This window comes from Capsicum annuum, chromosome 5 (assembly GCF_002878395.1).
Source record: "Capsicum annuum cultivar UCD-10X-F1 chromosome 5, UCD10Xv1.1, whole genome shotgun sequence".
NCBI classification, from domain to species: Eukaryota; Viridiplantae; Streptophyta; class Magnoliopsida; order Solanales; family Solanaceae; genus Capsicum; species Capsicum annuum.
This window is the reverse complement of record NC_061115.1, coordinates 179716847-179737157: the sequence shown is the minus strand read 5'-3', so window position 1 is coordinate 179737157 and position 20311 is coordinate 179716847. Positions and strand designations below refer to the sequence as shown.

General features: G+C 35.0%; 1 protein-coding gene and 1 pseudogene across 1 annotated transcript; one reads left to right on the top strand and one right to left on the bottom strand.

The window, feature by feature from the left end:
- Positions 1-3790: 3790 nt before the first annotated feature.
- On the top strand, positions 3791-14221 carry LOC107854800. The gene is made up of 6 exons (XM_016699802.2): positions 3791-4199; positions 8463-8569; positions 9640-10436; positions 11601-11736; positions 13557-13903; positions 13985-14221. The coding sequence occupies exons 1-6, from the start codon at positions 3920-3922 to the stop codon at positions 14103-14105; spliced, it is 1788 nt and encodes a 595-aa protein (XP_016555288.2). The 5' UTR covers positions 3791-3919; the 3' UTR covers positions 14106-14221.
- Positions 14222-16956: 2735 nt separating this feature from the next.
- On the bottom strand, positions 16957-18749 carry LOC107854799 (annotated as a pseudogene).
- Positions 18750-20311: the final 1562 nt, after the last annotated feature.

Here is a 20311-nt window from a genome sequence, read left to right as displayed (position 1 = left end):
AACACCCAAAATTAATATTGGTGCTATGGCAAATGTGAGGCCATTGAAGGTTTTCAAAAAGTCTTACTCCACTATTCAAGTTAACTCAATGCTAAGCAATAAATAGATTAAGGGTATAATAGATTTTCTTTGTTTTTTTTTTTTTTTTGTTGTGGCAAAAATGACGTAAAAAATATAATTTAATTAGAAAAAAGGTGACAAATAATTCTGAACAAAGGGAGTAAACTACTCTTGATTTCATAAACTGTACAAGCACTTTTTTCATTTCATTTTACTTGCTTCTATTAACTTATACACTTTTTAATTAAACTTCAATTAAAAGTATATTTTATTAAACTAATCTTATTAATAATTTTTGAAAATTTACTACTACTACTACAACTAAAGTAATTTAACAATTAAAGTAACAACAACATACTCAGTGTAATCTAACAAAGTAGAGTCGAGGAATTAAAGTGTACGCAGTCCATACCACTACCTCAGATGAAATAGAGAGACTGCTTCTGATAGATCTTGAGCTTAGGACAAATAATAATATAACAAATAAAAAATATAAAAATAAATAATAAAATAAGATAATAAAAGAAATAAGACACTGACATAGTAATACTATAAACTGTCTATTCGAAATCACAAACATCATTAGAATACTACGAACAAGAACCTATAAGAAAGTGCAGGTATAAATACAAACAAAGTACTCCTCCCTACTATTTCGGACGTACTCCTACCTAATAATCCTCTACCCTAATTCGCGTCCTTCATACCTTCCTATTAAGGGCCATGTTCTCACCCTCTCTCCAATATTTTTTTTGTCTACCTCTATCCCACCTAAAATCATCTATAGCCAGTTTCTCATACCTTCATACAGGAGCATTCGTGCACCTCCTTATCACATGTCCAAACCATCATAACCTCACTTCCCGAATTTGTCTTTCACTGAAGTGATTCCTACCTTCTCTAGAATAATCTCATTTCAAACCCTATCTCTTTTGGTAAGTCCACACATCCATCTCAATATCCTCATCTCCGTCACCTTCAATTTCTGGATATGAGAGTTCTTAACTGGCCAATACTTCGCTCCATTCAACTTAGTCGGTTGGACTGTTACTCTGTAAAACTTACCTTTAAGCTTAGTAGACACCTTCTTATCATGCAAGACTTTCGAAGCAAGCCTCTACTTCAACCACCTTGCACTAATACAATGCGTGACATCCTCATCAATCTCTCAATTCCTCTGAATCATAGACCCAATATACTTGAAACTATCCCTCTTTCGAATGGCCTTAGCACACTACGTCAGCCTCATGCGTCGAATCACTGAACTTACATTTCAAGCATTCCATCTTAGTCCTGCTCAACCTAAACCATTTGAACTCTAGAGTCTGTCATCAAACCCCTAACGTAGCATTAACTCCTCCCCGAGTCTCGCCAATTAATACAACATCGTCAACAAATAACATACATCAAGACACTTCCCCTTGAATATGCCGTGTCAAAACATTCATCACCAAGACAAATAAAAACAGACTAAGAGATGATTCCTGATACAATCCTGTCAAAATAGGAAAGTTCTCTGAATCTTCTCTTGCCGTTCTCACACGAGTATTCGCATCATCGCACATATTATAACAGAACTTTTACTATTTCATAAATTGGAAAGTAAATTGAACCAACTGTTTATATCTATATCTATATCTATATCTATAATATATTAAAAGTGTGAAGACCCTTTAAAAAGTGATTTTGAATTTTTTACCCTTCATTAAAAATTTTTACAATAGACAAAATCGTCTTTTTACTTTTTCTTTTTAAATTAAGGACATTAAAAATCAACTGCAAAATTTCCTTTTATATTTATTAAAGTCCTAATATTGAATTGGAGGAATAGATAGTAGTATAAATTTGTTTTGGTTTTGGTTTCATATTCGTAGGATGACCTAATTAATATAAACTCATCATATGGAATCCAATTGGTTCTAGCCGTAATATTTATATAGTAATCCTTATTTTGGTTAGATTTTATATGACAAATATGTGTTGAACAGCTAAGTATATTTAACTAAAAAAATTAGCAAAAGAAAACAAAAATTAACGTATGAAAAATTTAATATGAAGATTTTCCACTAATTGATAAGAAAATAGAAAAGGTTTAAATGAGTCATAATATATATGGTAAAAAAAATTATAGTATAAATTTAATAATTCTAAATCAATTAGAATTTTGCCTTATATAAAAAAAAAGTTCTAGAATTCTTTTTAAGTGATATTTTGGATCAAAATTTCTTCTACTTCACCTTTTCTTCTTATTTTAGTTTTGATTCAAATTTTTTTATTTATTTTAGTTCACGACTTTAAAGATTATATAATTAACAATTGACAATGAATTCTTTCCTTTTGATAATTTCTCGTGTTCCTCTTGCAGTTGAAAATTTTGAATCAAAAAATTGAATGAAATAAGCATGTTGCTGTCGAATAGAGTAGTCAAAAGATCAACGGTATATATCTCTTTTCTTTTTTTCTCTTTGTTTGATTGTGACTTAGTTTTAATGATGTTATTTGACTATATTTTGATATATTATTCCTTAATTTTATAGTTGAATCTTTAACTAATACTTATTTGTTGAATTTGAAATATAATACTTATGCAAAGCTTTATTTGAATGACGAACTTATAAATTAGTATAAATAACATAAATACCAACCTTTTAAAAGTAATTACACTCTCTTCCATTTTTTTAATTACTTTACTCTCTTTCCCTATTAATATACATAACATAGGCGACATATATATATGTGGGATTTTTGTAATATGTTGAGGGAGTTGAAATTTTTTGTAATATTGGAAAGATAAATTGTGTATTTATGTAATTTTTAGTATAAATTAATGTGGTCTTGTGTTTTAGGTTTTTTCTCTTTTTAAGAGATTTTTTGTTAGGGTTGAATTTGGATATTGTTCTCCAAAGAATAGAGTTAGTTGTAGATCCATCACGAAAGAAATAAAAATACAATATTACAAATAAAGAAAAGAAACTAAAAAACAAAAGTTAAAAGGCTAATAGAGTTCAATGATATTTTGACCTACGCCACTGTAGAAGATATAAGAATTTAATGGGATTTAAGCTTTCAAAAATAACACCTAAATTTTTTGTTGGGAGACCTCATTAATTATTATTTTACTTTTTAAAATTTAGTAAAATTGTAAATAAAGAGAATAAAGAGGTATATCGATAAGATTGCGACCATCAAAGGATATGGTGCAAGTGGATAGAGTTGCTCCTCTTTTAATCAGATGTTTCAGATTTGAGTTCTGAATATGAAAAAAATCCTTGATATGGTGTGCTTCTCCCTTATGGGACCTATCTAGCGCAAATTCGAATTAATCGAGTTATAATATTGGTATCGAAAACTAAATAAAAAATCGAAAGGGATAGGGTTGTGGGATTTGATAATAGTTAGGTTTAGTTTTTCGTCTTGATTTGAATTTGTTAGTTTTGATTTTTTAAGATGTTGATCAATTAAAAAAATAATGAATAAAGGAAAAAATTTAAGGCATCCTAAAATATGTTTCTTTTATTTGTGAAAAGATGACACTCAATGAACAATAATTATAATTAAAATATAATATTTATTTATATGATTTAAATAGATATAACATACATTAAAATATCAGGTGTTACTTTTTTATTATTTATTCTTATGTATTTATTTTAATTTGATCGACACAAGATACACGTGCAAAACAGACTGGTTATACGAAATATGTAAAACAATATCCATAGTCCATAGTGAGTTTTTTTTTTTTTTTATAACTCCGTAGTGAGCTTCATTGATCATTTTTCTCTCCTTTTCCCCATTCTAAAACCAAAATCCGACAACAAAACCCACACGCTCTTCCATAATTCCTCAAAACCCAAAAATGGCGTTGCTCGGCGACGACGGTCGAGGTTACGAATTAGCTCGTAAACTAGAATCTCACGGTGTATGGCGTTCATGGCTGGGCGATTCACTGTATACAAATTTCATTCACTTCCTTTCTTCTAATTCTATTTGGGATTCCTTTATGAAAACTGATGATTCAAAAACTAGGGTTCAAATTCAACTTCAGCTACGCGTTCGTGCTCTACTCTTTGATAAAGCTTCTCTTTCTCTCTTCCTCCGATTCGATAAATCTGCAAGTCCGAAACTCAATCCCAATTGTATGTATTTCAACTGCTTTTAATTTTTTGAGTTTGTATGAGTAGTCGTAGTATTGCTCCTGTAGTTTCTTGTGCTTTGATTTTTGTTACTATCTGTTGTTTTCTTTACCTTGATTAATTGTGTTGTTTTGATGTAGTTTCTGTTCTGTTACTATCTGCTGTTTTGAAGCTAAATCTGAATTGTGTAGTATTTCTCCTATACTTTTTTGTCCTTTGATTTTTGTTATTATCTGTTGTTTAATTTCTTCTACCTCGATTATTGTATTTTTTGATGTATCTGCAATTTTGAAGAACAATCTGAATTGCACACTTTTCAACTGCAATGCTTATAATATATTGTTGCGGTCATAGTATTGCTCCTGTGATTTCTTATCCTTTAATGTCTGTTACTATCTGATGTTTAATTATTGTACTTTGATTATTGAATTTTTTTTTGGGGTAGTTTCCGTTCTGTTACTGTCACGCCCCGAGCTGAGGCCCTAGACGAGGCACACACCCGATACTATTGCTAGCTATGTTGCGCGGACTCTTCGATTTTGCCGCCGAACCCGTCTCGACGCGACACCAATGCTGGTGCGGGTTGCGTCTCGGATTCGGTCAAACGAATCCGGACACTTTGACCAAAATCAAGAACAAATTTGGGTGGAAATTGAGAATTCAATCTTAAAATAAAAATAAAATAAATTTATACCTCACCTTCGTCTCCTTGATAGCTTTTCCTCTTGATATATATATATATATATTAATTGCTTAAAGTTTTAGGCCAAAACAGAGGAAAAAATTCCGACCTCGTGTCGTCCGGAAAAGACCGGCGATTGTAATTTGGGAGTAAAGAGGTCGTCGGACTTTTGGGGAAGAAGGATACGATCGTCGAACTTTTGGGGAAGAAAGATACACAAATCTCAAGGACTCTATTAATTATATTTCTATTAGAATTCGTCTTAATAGAGTGGTAAAATAATACTCATTAATAATAGAAATAATAAAGTTAATACTAGTATGTCACCAACATGTCAAGGAAAATATTAGGCCAACAATTTTTATAATAGTTGATTTTCTTAGCTGAATCACCGCACCGTATCCATACTCGGATTCACACCTCCCGTATCTTAAAATATAAGTTTTGACGAATCCGACTCTCGGATCTGCACCCGTCTCGGATACCCACACCTTAGTCCGAGCAACTTAGATTGCTAGTAGAGCGAACGTTCTCACATATCACATGAGCATGCATCTAACATAATGAATAGTGTGGAAACAATATAAAATAAAGTAGAAAGAAGCGGAAACAATATAAAATAATTTTTTTAAAGGAAAAAGACTTTCATCGATGTTCTATAATATTACCTAATGTTTGAAGATACAATAGTCATGATAAATAAGACTAAAAATTACAGAATCTTTCTGTCAACTAAACAAGTCTGTGAAGCCTCTAATAAGTTACTATAACTGTTCTGTGAAGCCTCTAATGAATAACTATAACTGTTGGGACAAGGCCCCGGCATACCCCAATACTAAAAGGAACATAGAGAAATTTCCGTATCTAAATTTGCCCCAGTTAGAAAAGAGGCTCACCAATAGCAGAAGATGATAATCCTAATGGTGATCCTGGTCACGAGTCTGAGTGCTTGAACCTACATCAAGAAACGATGTAGCGCCACAGGCGTCAATACAAAAATTGTATTAGCATGTAAAACTATATAAGGAAGTAATAAAGCATGGAAATACAAGGGTGATAAGTATAACTCAAGACGTGATAAGCTGAAAAGGGACAAGAGCATAAGATGAATAATAATTGGTAACATAAAATAAATTAATCCGATTAGTTATTTGTGGGAGAAAGTGGTGAACCGACATAAACCACCATGTGAGCGCATGGAGTCTGATCTCGGCCTAATCAACTAAGCCATCCTATACCTTGCCGGGCATAGGACATGACATGACATGATTTGTTAGCAAGGATCCATAAATATCCCTCTTCGGGACCCATGAAAAAGAGTCATATGACTTGCGGAATGATCTCTATCCTACGTCGCCAAACATAGTTTCGGGCATTTTTCATATAGACCTATGTCTTCTCGGTCAGCTAGCTAACTCCCTTAGGCTCATAATGTTATATGTTTATCTGATTAGTTCTTTATGAAAATGTTAGTCTTGTTAGACTCGTGTTTGTAGTTTAGCCTTTTTACGCTCATGCTCATAGTTTAGCCTTTTTAGGCTGATAATTATGTATTGCCACTTTAGGCTCATATTGAGAGTTCACCATTATAGGTTCATAATCATGAGTTAACATCAATATTGGAGAGGCATGATAGGTAATTTCGCAGTTCGTTATGTTATAATTCGTGAACATGGCTTACATTGCCTTTTAGGAAATTATGAGATGACTTTAAACAATCGTGTTGAGGATCATATTCATATCATGTAATGAGGGATCTTAAGTCATCAAGTTGTTATTATGATAAAAATAATTCACAACATTCTTGTTGGAGAATAAAAGGAACAAACAAAATTTCAATCTTTATGCAAACTCACCACTTTGGAAAATCATATGGGTCTAAGTCTGGGAATACATAAAAAAAAATCAATTTGTCTATAAGATTCAAGAGACTCATGGATTTATAGCAATTGACAACAGTAGCTAGTCTGCTACCATTAAGTCCGGCATAAAGATCACATAAATTGACGTAGTTTGGAGCAAATCAATCAAAAAAATTAGTGACAGGAAGGGAGGAAACTAAGCTTGATTCTTGAGCCAATTCTCCTGTATTTCTTAAGCTTGAGTTTGAGAGGAAGAAGAAAGGTGTTAGGGGCTAGAAAAACGTCTGAAACTGATGAAGAAAAAGGTTTTAAAACGTGTTGGGGGGTTATGGCATAAGGAAAGGATGAAAATACCCCTCCAAGAATGTGAAAAGAAAAGAGAAATTGAAAATTTCATTTGGGTATAGAGCTGTTCTAACTATTCTTAGTAAAATGAACACAACCTTTTACTTGAGACTCGGATTGACAAGAATTTGGTGGCGTTGGAAAGAAGACCCAGAAAGCTTTAATTTGATAGGTAGTGGGTCACACAACTCTACATATTAGGATACTTGTTTGAAGTTGATCCTTGTATGAACCTATATGAAAACGTAATCGTTAAAAACCTTTCAACTCAACTTCGTGCTAACGATTTTTATGCCCTTAATTGATATCCAATACCCTCCAACACTTACGACATGATTTACACCTATATACAAATTTTCTAGATTCAGGTCTAACTACATATGTAGAGCAGTCCAAATTTTTAGCGTGAAAGTTCTGGGTGTTACAATTACTATCTACTATTTCAAAGCTCAATCTGAATTGTGCGCATTTCAAGTACAATGGTTAGTAACTTTTTGACTTCGTATTAGTAGTTGTAGTATTTCTCTTGTAGTTTATTGTCCTTTGTTTTATGTTACTATATGTTGTTTAATTTTTTCTACTGTGATTATTACATTGTTTTGATGTGTCTGCAATTTCGAAGCTCAATCCAAATTGTAGAATTTCAATTGCAATGCTTATTAACTTTTGAGTTTGTAATAGTACTCGTAGTATTGCTCCTGTAGTTTCTTGTCCTTCAATTTCTGGTACTATCTGATGTTTAATTTGTTGTACTTGGATTATTGTATTATTTTGATGTAGCTTTTGTTCTGTTACTGATGGGTGTGTAAACAAAAGTTCCATATTGGTAGCTGAAAAGATTGGAAGCTACATATAATGTGTAGGATCTCTTAGGGCTCGTTTAGTATCCCAGGATTGTTATTCTACCCTCCATGTGAGATAGAAATAACACTACAATCCCGTGATAAATTATCCCGCGATATTGTCCCAACCAAGCATGGGATAAACTCATCCTAAAATTAATCACGAAATTTGTTATCCTTATCGCTCGTACCAAACAAGCCCTTAATGCTAAGAGGCCTTTTGAGAAAAACCTTGCGGGCTTGGCCTAAAGCGGTCCATATCACACCATGTAAGAGTATCTTTGGGCTGGGTGAGCCAATAGTTATCGTCTACTATTTTGTTATTGTCTGTTGTTTTTGTACTTTCATTACTTCTATTTGGGACTTCTTTAGACCCTTTTTCTTGAGTCGAGGGTCCATTGGAAACAACCTCTCTACCTTGAAGTAGGGGTAAGGTCTACTCTATCTTTCTCAGATCCCATTTTGTGTTATTACACATGGTATGTTGTTGTTGTTGTTGGTTTGAGTTTTATGGGTTAATTATTTTTTCTTGCAGATTTGCAATTGCATGGTGATGATGTGTACTTTACACTTGAGAATTGTTCACAAGATGGGGCTCAACAGCGTGATGGTGTTTCTGGTACAACCACTATATTACCTAAGGTGAAAGATATTTGCTTTCATGTGAAATTACTGAATTTAGTAGGTAGTGTTAATATTTAGTTTATTGGATGCTTAAGTAACTCTGTAAAGCATGATCCTTGGGGGTAAAAATACCGCAGCTGGAACAAGATTACTTTCTGAAGTTGATGACTTACTCTTACCCTTTGTTTAGATGGTTGTTAGGTGTGTTATAATTATGTTGTATTGTATTATACTGTATTGTTTTGATGAATACAATCTTCGGATCACTGTTAAAGTTGCTGCCATGTGATCCGGAGCTCACGGGTTCTAGTGGTGGAAACAACCTCTTGCAGAAATGCAAGGTAAGACTGCTTACAATAGACCTTTGTGGTCCGGTCCTTCACCGGACACGGTGCACAATGGGAGCTTTAGTGCACTAGTCTGTCCTTTTCTTCAATCTTTTGATAGAGTATCATTTTCCATCATGACATTATCTCATATCAGCAATTTGAAGGATAAACCTACAAGAAAAGTAGGGTATGAGGTGGAGCTACTATAAAAAGGTAGGATAAAACATAAAAAAGAATTATTAAATAATAATTAATGACAAAATGAGAGCAAAAATAAGGTAACACGAACACATCAAATTGGTAGTTACACAGATCACAAATATAGTGTTTTGTCGTCACCTAACGATTGATTTAATGATACTATAAAATTTAATTAACAATCAAAACAAACATTGTATTTAAACTAACAACAAAATACAATACTATAGTAACAACCATCCAACCATGCTGATAGTATGAATGGAGACTGGAATATTATCAATTAGAAAATTAATAGTTTTTGTTTGACTCATGAAGGAACGGAGACAAGAAAAGGGTGAAACTATTATTGTTACATGTATCACCTCTCTCTTAAGTTTTAAAATTTCACTAGAAGGGGGAGTATAGATAAGTGTTTCGTTTTGTATGGTTTGTGTGGAAGAAAATGAGGTGGAGCTGCCGAGATGGCTATTGCTCTAAAATCCATGATTTTTTTTTGTTGCTTTTTTCTGATTCTGTGAAAAATTTTAACGGCATGACTCAGTCTTTACATATTTTCAGGTCCAATCTAAGTCAAATTTTGGTGTTGGATCAAGATATAGCGAGTCAGAAGCTGATGCAATGTCGCAGAGGTTGAAGCTTGATGATTTACCAGAAACATGGTATAACCAGTTCTTTGAAAAATATAAAGCAAGTAAATCATATAAGTTACAGCTTGGTGACAAGGAAGCAGAAAAGCGAACACCTGAACAGATGTCCTTTTATCTGAGAGTTGTTGAGAATCATAAGAGACGGCGTGTAGTTATTAAGGTAGATCAGAACATTGGTTTTGGCATGTTAGATGGTGGATCAAACCTGCAATCAAACTCAATTTTAGATAACGACAACCCATTTTTTCCTGAAACAATGTCTGCCATAAATTGTGTTCCTGATAGTGCAGTCCTGCGGACAAGTCAACTGAAAGAGAACCAGAAAGTGGAGTTTAACGGGGTTCTAGATACTTTACCCCAAATAATGACCAAGAGCCCTATTATGATTGAGAGGCTTGGTATCAGACCAGAGTATCTTAGCATGGATCAAGGCAATAATCAAAATCTTGGAAAGAGTGGTGCTGAGAGGACTAAGAAATGTCTTGGTGAAGAGCAAGCACTAAAGTTATCACAAAAGGTTATGGCACAATTGCTGGGAAATGTGGGTTTCGAAGGCTCATCTGAAATTCCGCTGGATGTCTTGACTAAATTCATGAGTTGCCATATTCGTAAATTAGGTTCTACTTTAAAACTCCTTGCTGATAGCTACAGAAAGCAGTGTTCTGCAATGGAACTTCTCAAGATGTTTCTCCATGCAGATGGACATAGGTTGGTGTGCACTTTTTCGTATGATATTTTCAAATATTTGTTTTGTTCCTCTTCACTTTGTTACAGTATCTGTTTTCCTGTTTTTTATTTTTTTCGTGAAGTATGACACATTGTGGTTTTGTCATGCTTATAAATGCAAGGTTTAACCTCTTAAAAGAATCAGGCTTCAAGTATTAAGGCAAGAAATTCAGGCCTCATTGCTGTAACATATTTGCCAAGAACATAGTAAATAAATGTTGCCTTCTCTTTTACAAACAACGTTCCTGGTGATTAAACAATCAAAAAAAATTTTCCTGTTGATGAACTGTGCACATCACATGATATGCTCTTTAGATTATGCATTTCTCATGAAACTGTTGCTTGTTGAAGTATGTGAAATCCGCAATGATAAAGATATCAGAGCAACATCTTTTCAATGATCTTTGATTTGCTTGATGGAAGTATAGTTAGATGAAAATTGCTGTTCTGATAACTTAATCATTGTGGTTTCTGCACAAAAGTTTGCCAAAATAGGAACAGTTTGAATATACTTTGAACAGGAACAATTTCAGTATAGCTTTTACCCACCTCAATTGGGAATTGCTGGTGTTATAACTATTGCTACAACTCTTCCTCGATTATAAGGGTTTGTTATATTTAATACCCGAAGTGTGTGCATTTGATTTCTGTTGCAAATCCAATCATGTACATTATGAAAGTATAGTCTCATAATTGACTCTTTTTTCCTCTGTGAAAAGCTCATCCCTTTCCAGGAGACACTTCTGTGTTTTGTCCCGACGTGTTTGCTGTTCCGTTGTGCCTTATGGTAGACCTGAATATGCTTTGGATAAAATTGGAGCTGATACTCAAATCACTTGTTAATGGACTTGGCTAAGACAGATGTAATCCATTGAGTTGTTTCGTGGATTTTTCTTTTTTGATACTTCGTTCTAGTAGGTTCTCGTCCATGTGAATAGCGCAATAGTCATACCATTTATATCCTTCTATCTTGCAAAATACTGTAAAAATGATGGCTTTTGGAAGTTTTGATCTCTCTATCTCCCTATATACATATGCATAAATACCAATAATCTTGGTAATCTCTCTTTTGCTGCCTCATAAAGAATAATATTCTTTTTCTCCCTTCCCCCTTTCAGTATCCAACTCATTTCCTTGTTTTGGCAGTAATCTTGCGGGGTTATCTGAACTTGTGAAGGATAATACCAGGAATGTTGTGCAACAAACTCAGCAGCAAGTACAGGGATTCCAACCACAGTTGCAACCTCAGCATGCAGTTGCCATTCGACAGTCACAACAGCAGGTATGTCGATTTGTTGTCAGTGGTATCAATCAAGTCATATTAGTGTTCTCATCCTTGCTATAACGAGGTGTAAGATTTTGGTAATAGGTATCCAGTTGTTTGGACTGCATAAACAATTTCTCATTGGCAAGCAAAAAACTCTCTCAGGAGATCAATCTTTAAACTGAGATGCATTATTTCTATGTTCTTTCTTTTTTTGCCCCTTTTATAAGTGGTATTATCATACTAGACAACATAAGTTGAAAGACTGAAAAAGATGTGCTAAGCCTTTTGAATTTTAGGGGTCATTCAGTAGTCAGTACGTGTGACTGGACTTGGTAGGATATCGCCTTCCACTAAATTGAATTATATGAAAGGATTATATTTGAGATTATTACTCCCGTCCTATGTTCGTTTGCAGCGTTACTTCAGGGATATCTTGCCCCTGGGCTTTGATCTAGTGGTGGTAAGACCGTAACTTGTGTGGGTTAGGCACATCTCAAAGGCTTGAGCCTTGTCGCAAACAAAAGCCTGTCATTGACTTACGACTTTTAAAAAGAGTCTTCCATTATTATCCAAACTTAGTTCAGAAACATAAAAATATACAAACATAAAACTTCTATGTACATTAACATACAGAGTTGGAACTCATCCACTTTCTTTATGTTTTTGTTTAAGCATTACTAGTTTATAGGAATATATATTAGCTAGGAGCCTAGGACCAATCAGTCAAACTAAATGTTCTTCAAATATTGAGAATAAGATAAAAGACAACAAGAATATATAATAATATTTCGCCAATGATCATAATCACAATTATCAATAATAGTAACAATCGACAATACAACAACAACATACCCAGTGTATTCCTACAAAGTGGTATCTGGGGAAGGTAAAGTGTACGCAGTCCATAGCACTACCTCAGATGAAGTAGTGAGGTTTTTTCCGACAGACACTCGGCTCAGGACAAATAACAGTATAACAAACATAAAAACAAACAATAGGATGGGATAACACGCCACTAGATAATAAAAGAACCAAGACACCACACAATAAAATTATAAACTATCCATCCGAAATCACAAACATCACCAAAACATCACGAATAAGAAACTCAAGACACACGCATAACACTGCGACTACAGGCACAACTACAAACAAAACACTCCTTCCTACTAGTAAGGACACACTCTTACCCACTAACCCTCGTCTCTAATCCGTGTCATCCATACCTTCCTATCAAGGGTCATATCTTCCGTAAGCTATAACCGCATCATGTCATGTCTAAACACCTCCCTCCAAATAAATAAAATTTTAGACTATTATTTATAGACAAATAACTTGATGTAATAAAATTTTGACTTGAGGTTGAGCATTTTTATGGGTCAAGGTTGGTCATCATCATGGGTCCATTTGGGCTTTTGATTTGTGAGGGGTCACCTAGCGCATAATCTGAAATCAGCCTATCATCAAAATCACTCTAGCCCAAACCCATTAAAACTTGGACAGGTTGGGCAAGTTACATGGGTTTTGGTTTGTTTTGCCAACCGTAGTTGTGTCAGCCCACTCTTACTTCCCCAAGGATAAGATTGTAGTTTTGGTAAATCTAGCAGGAGGCCTAATGCTGAGGTGTCCAAAATGCAGGATAAGGCTGGATAATTTATCTTGATCTTTACTCCACATACAAAATTTACCTAATAATATTCTGTCTTTTTATTAGATCGTCTGCAATTACATCTTGGGATAATTTATCTTGATCTTTACTCCACATACAAAATTTACCTAATAATATTCTGTCTTTTTATTAGATCGTCTGCAATTACATCTTGGGTTATGTGCAGATATTAAGAATGCATCCTCAGATGCAGCAGCAGATGTTCAATCCCCAAAATCTGACTCCTCAGCAACAGCAGCAGCTGGAGAGAATGCGAAGGCGCCAGCAGTTAACACCTCGTCCTGGTATGAGTATGAACATGAACACCGAGAAGGACAGGCCCTTAGTTGAAGTCAAGCTCGAACATCCAACTGATTTCCCAATGGACAGCAATGCCTTTAATGCAATGACTGCGAGACAGTCCCAGATGCAGCAGTTCCGTCAGCAGCAAATAGCTATGTCATCTCCCTATGCTCAAAACACAAATCAGTTTAGGCCAATGTCTTCTCTTCAAATTCCTCAAGTGCAGTCACCGTAAGTAATATAATATGCAATAGAAGTTGTAGGCATCTAAATACATCATATGATGTATTATCATACTTGATTTTTTTACAGGAATATGGGAATGGCCAGAGCTCCCCCGGTAAAAGTCGAAGGATTCCAAGAACTGATGGGTGGAGATGCAACAATGAAGCATGATTCTGAAGAAAATAAGTTAACGTCTCCTCAAAAATAGCATTGCTCCAATGGCTATTGTTAGAAATATAAGAGAAAAATATTATTGAATTGTTGTAACTACATTATTACATTGAGGCTCTATTTATAGATAATATATTTCAATCTTTTTCCTAATAGGACACTACATTACAATCTTTTTTCAAGTAGGATTTTATATGCTATTCCTATTCCTACTCATATTCTAACACTTCCCCTCAAGCTGGTGCATAGAACACATATGTACCAAGCTTATTATGGATGTAACTAATATGAGAATCGGTGAGGGACTTGGTGAAGATATCTGCAAGAAAATTGATAAGGACTGCTTTGGATGTCTGGGAGACCTCAATCGAAACGGAACAAACTGAAAAAATGATCCGAAAAGTAGTAAATTTTGTTGTAAAGTTGATGTGTCGCTGGAAAATTGTCGAAAATTGGTATAAAATATACGGGTCATCTCGAAATCAAGAGATGAGTAGATCTTGAACATGAAAGTTATCGGAAACTTAGTCGAAACATGCTCACGCGTCGGATTATTAGATTTGATGACTGAAAAGTGACTACAATCTGAGGAAAAAAAAAGTATATGGGTAGGGTCGGAATGATGACACGATCCCACTGAAAGAGAGAAATATGTGTAGGGTCAGAATGATGGCACGACCCTATTGAGAAATAGAAATTATATGAGTAGGGTTGGAATGACGGCACGATCCTACTGGAAAAGAGAAATTATATGGGCAGAGTCGGAATGATGGCACGAACCTATTGAAAAAGATTTGAGGAGTCACCGGAAAGACGTACGGAACTATGCAAATTAAATCTGAGGAGTCACCAGAAAGATGCATGGTGCTATGCAACTCAGATATGAGACAGTAGTCCAGAAAGATGCACGGTGCTACGCAAATCAGATATGAGAAAATAGTCACCGAAAAGAAGTACGATACTAAGAAAAATAGATATGAAAAAGTAGTCACCGGACAGATGCATGGTGCTACGCAAAGATATGAGAAAATAGTCACTAGAAAGATACACAGTGAGTCAGTGACCCAACTTTTGCTAACATAATCATTGGCCAGACGGGCGGCATAAATGGATTATAGCCGCCCGCCGGCAGCGAAAACTCTTTGATTCTTTACCAAGATCGTGGCTTCTGATAACATGTGAGAAATAATGGAGAAAAATACCAAGATTGTAATGTAGTGTCCTATTAGGAAAAAGACTGGAATATATTGTTTATAAATAGGGCCTCAATTATTCCAATCCTTTTCCTAATAGGCTACATTACAATCCTTTTCCAAGTAGGATTTTATATGCTATTTCTATTCTTACTCATATTCTAACAACTATTAACAACCTGTTTGGATAGTGGTTTGCCATGGTTTCATAATGTATGGTACAGTATGGTATGGTATGGTACAGTATGGTTTGTACCATGTTTGGATGGACTGTATCGTTCAGTGTGGTTTAATAATAGTTTTTTGGTTTGGATTGATGGTATGGTATTGTATGTTAACGGGTAATTTTACTAAAATACCCCTACTTGTTATAAATTTTCAATGAGGGTATTGATGACGTCGTTCTGTCAGCTACGTTGAGCTCATCGACCCACCTCCTTCTTCCACTTCCCACCGTCCCCGTAGTGGTCGGGCTCACAAAATACCTCTACCTATATCTATTCTACCCGAAAATTCTAACCCTGAAAATGGAAAAACCCTTAAAGGTGTCAATGGGGTAGCAGCGTCTCTTATTTCTTGTGAGGATACTACTATGTTAAATGCTAGGGTGGTGCCGAAGATGCATGCTGTAGTGAAGAAGAGAGTTAAGTTGAAGAAGAGAGTATATAAGGTTAAGAAGAGTAAAAGGGTATAATGAGTTTTAATAAAATTATATAAGGGCAAAGTTGGAAAAAAAGAAGGGAGAACATGCCACACCACCAAATTGGTGGTTCAAGAAATTGTCTCATTCCATGGTTATCAAACCATGAAATAGTAGCATACCATACCACAATTTTTAGAAATCATGGAAACAAACATGGTTCCCATGGTAATCCAAACAGGTTGTATGTATTGAAGTAGCAGTGGATGGTTCTTAACAGAGCTGTTTTCTAGTCACTCTTGTGTACTGCTTTTTTTACATTGTTTAGCTAAATTATTTATGCATAGAATGACAGCTAAAAGAAAATTTTAGGTATCAAACTTTTTTCATCAGGATGGCTGCTGTGATCAGGTGTATCTAAAAGAAAATTTTAGGCATCAAACTTTTTTCATCAGGATGGCTGCTGTGATCAGGTGTATACTTTTATTCCATGGTCATTCCTCTTTGTTCCTTCAGAAATGTGCATATGTATTATTTGTATAATTCCGTTTCCTTGACCCATGACGCCTTGTAATTGTCTTCAGCAAGCCTCATATAATATGTGCTCATGCACGGAGAGTTTTTCCTGCCGATATGTTGCAAATTTTAATCAATGAATTGTTTAATGCGAAATTTAGTGACAAAAACTAACATGGAGATCCAACTTTTGTTGAGTAATGCTAAATATATGGATTGTTTAATGATTCTCCCACTTAATTGCTTAAGAAATTAGTATTAGGGATACTATGATGTTCATGATCTTGGATAATTTTTTTTTTACCTTTCTTTTTTGCTAGTTTTCCAGAAAGTTATTCCTCATCTCCTGTGCCTTCATCCTGTAGTTTTGTCTGACCGAGGATTAATTGGTCAAGGAGACGGGTGACCTTTATGAAATGTCGTAAGAGATAGATGGACATCATTCAGTAGCTGTATTGTTACTTCCTATGTTTCCTGCTTCTGATTACTCGTCTCTGCCATTACTAAATGCAGCAACTCAGTCGAGAATTTTTGGAGAGACATTATATTGGTCCCGTCCAGTTCCTATGTAAAGCTCATGTTGTGCTTGAGTGATCCACTCAGCCGATGTACAAAGTAAGAATACAGTTTAGCTACCCTCTTCTTCCCATCCGGGTTGGGTTAACCAAAATTGCTGTCAGAAGGAACGGAGTCCCTAGAGAGTTGTCTAGAGAGGATCAAGTGGCAAATAGACAAATAGAATCAGCAAAGAAGAAAAAGAAAAGGAAGGGAACAAGTTTTATTTATTTTGTTTTTGATTACATATATTTCTAGGAATGCAAAGTAAGACCGCATATAATAGGCCCTTGCTGTATACCGAGCTTTGGTGCACCGGGTTGCCCTTTTTTAGATTTCTAGGAACTATGCCCATTGGAGTTTTTTCTATGATCTTCCTTGAACTGAATTAGATCTTCTATGTACTTATCATGTAGCTTTCTGTTCCCAAATATTGAACTAAGTTCTTTTGCTTTCTCTTTAATTTTCTTTCCATCCTTTTCTATCATTACCATTTTCACTGAACTGGATACTTGGAGTCCCTTATGAACCATCCTTTTCATTTCTTGGTATTTCTATACCAATCTCCTTATTATCCTTTAGGATTCTTGCATTCAAACCTTGATCAACCAAGAATGGCAACATAATCAATGGGTGACCAAACATCAGCCCTTCTATTACCGAGTTCCATCCACAATGAGTCACGAATCCACCGACTCGTGACTTAATATCTTCAACTGAGGTACCCAACTCTTCCATACGATACCTCGACCATGTATTCTCTTCTTGAACCCATCAGGCAGCTCAATGTTATCCATGTTTCTTGAGCTAGATGGCTGCCTCAGAACCCAGAAGAATGGTACCTCAGACAACGCCAACCTATGGGCCAACTCGTTGATTTCACTCGAACTGAAGTCACTTCACTCCCTAATGCTACGTAAACAACCGAGCCTTTGGTTTGTTCATCATGCCATTCTTTGATGCATGTCCAACTTTCATCGTTGTCATTATTGCTATTGTCCAATAAAGGTGGCATTAACCCCACATGATGTATAGATCTGTGGTGAAGATGCTCTAGTAACTTCAACCACTGATCTTCAAACTCGTGACACTGACGTATGATAATTACGTCAACATCCTTTATCGTAGCCCCTTAGCGATAGAGGTCTGACACACCAGACACGTTCTTTTGCATGGACTCGACCATCCACTTAGCCTCATGGTAACAAAAAGCCGCCTTTGTTTCAAAAGGTATCCATTTTGGCGCCACCATGAAATCCTCTGGCGTTGGTGGTAGATTAGTCGAGTCAGTGAGCATCATGTCCGTAGACCCAAAAAAAGCCAAAAATCAAGCGTTAATAATTCGAAAAAAAAAACCCTAGAAATCCCTAACCTAGTTGTAATTAGGGCTAACCAATAAGGTGCAAAATCATGAATAACCCAATCAGGATTAGTTTTTCCAAGAAACGACTCAATTCAAGTTCCATTCCATCTAAAGCTTTCTTGAGATAGACTATATCTTTAGTGTGAATATCCATAGTTGCTTCTGCATTTTCTGGTAATCCATCAACATTAGGAAGTGAGATTTTCACCTAGGTTATTGTTGTGGAAAATTCAAGGGGGAGTTTTGGGAGTCTATCAATATTCCTTGAGGTAGAAATGAAGGAAATTTTGTGACCCTTTTGAGCTATTAGTTTGGAAAGTTTAAGGTATGGTATAATATGACCAAAAGCTAGCCAAGGGAACATGACTATATGAAGTTTATTTTCAACTTCATTAGCTATTGATTTCATAAATTCAGTAGCCATGGCTTAAGAGCTTATTATATTTTTCTTTGTTTTTTTAGCAAATTAATCACAACTATATAATGGTTTTAGGCAATGGAGAAAATGACAAAAAATGGTCCCTTATATTTGATGGTAAGTTTAAGATAGTCACTTTAAGTAAGCACCTAACAATTTTGGTCGTTTATGTTTGCACAATTTTGGTCCTTTATGTGTGCCAAAAATTAACACTTCAAATCATAGCCAAATATTTTACAATTTGTGTTTGTTAGATTTGACAAAATCACTGCTGAAGGATCTAATCATAAGCACCAATAAAGTCTCATCAAATTCTAAAATATGGTGCACGCATTAAACACTAAAAAGATATGAAAATAATAGTAGAAATTACACCTTAAAACTTAAAAGTTGCATTAGACTTAGGGTGTCAAGTGGGCCGGGCCGATCCGCCCCGACCCAACCCTAGTACCTAACCCGGCCCAGTTTGACCCGGCCCGGTAAGCCCTTGGGCTTTAGGGTTTCGGGTCTCAGGCCGGTTATTTTGTTAAAATGTGCCCGGCTAACCCGGCCCGGACCAAGCCCGGTCCAGGCCCGTCGGTTAACCGGCCCGGCCCGAAATTTTTTTTTAAAAAAAGGATATTTTGGATTTTGGGGCAAACTAGCCGTTGGCCCAATGGCTATATAGCTAGAGATATCTTGAATGTTCCAATGTCAACCGTTGCATCAGAGAGCGCCTTTAGTCAGGGACGACAGCAGTTTGGAGACAACCGACACTCATTGGGAAGCAATGCAATGAATGTTCTAGTTTGCCTCAGAGATTGGATTAGAGCGGAAAGAAGAAACCAAGGAATGGAACCGGAGACGAGTGACAAGCTGAAACTTGAAGAAATTATGACTTCACGGGAGAACTCAGCAGAATCAAGTCCAATGCATGGTTTTGCCCCCGTTGACTTCGACTATCCTATGTAAGTTCCCATTAATATTAACATGAATGAGTTGGAAAAAATGATGCATAATTTATAGATTTTTCATTCATGTAAATTATAAATTTTGGATCATTTTGCAATCAATAAAATTCCCTAAATTCATTCACTCCTTAGTCCTTGTTTTTTATTTTTTTTCATTTAACGATTTAAAATTTTAAATTGAATTTCTAGTTTTCTACTTTAAATTAAAAACTTACTTCTAATATATTATTAATTTACTACCAAATATTATTAATTTATTATATTAAGTAGCATATGTTTTGTATATTTGTGCATATATCTCTCTATAGAAGTGTATATTTAACGTATACATGTGTATATGTTTTATAAATTAGTATATAAGTATATCTATATATATTGTAATGTATATATAATGTAGTATATTTTAGAATTAGTAGTATATATACATTGAATGGTGCGTATACACGTGTATATATCTTCTATAGAAGTGTATATTTAACGTATACATGTGTATATGTTTTATAAATTAGTATATAAGTATATCTATATACATTGTAATGTATATATAATGTAGTATATTTTATAATTAGTAGTATATATACATTGAATGGTGCGTATACATAGAATAG

Bases quoted from the DNA above. Each gene is read 5' to 3' on its own strand.
- LOC107854800 (XM_016699802.2), top strand. From the start codon at position 3,920: ATGGCGTTGCTCGGCGACGACGGTCGAGGTTACGAATTAGCTCGTAAA. The intron at 4,200-8,462 runs GTATGTATTTCA...TTTTTCTTGCAG, and splicing joins TCCGAAACTCAATCCCAATT to ATTTGCAATTGCATGGTGAT. The intron at 11,737-13,556 runs GTATGTCGATTT...GGTTATGTGCAG, and splicing joins TTCGACAGTCACAACAGCAG to ATATTAAGAATGCATCCTCA.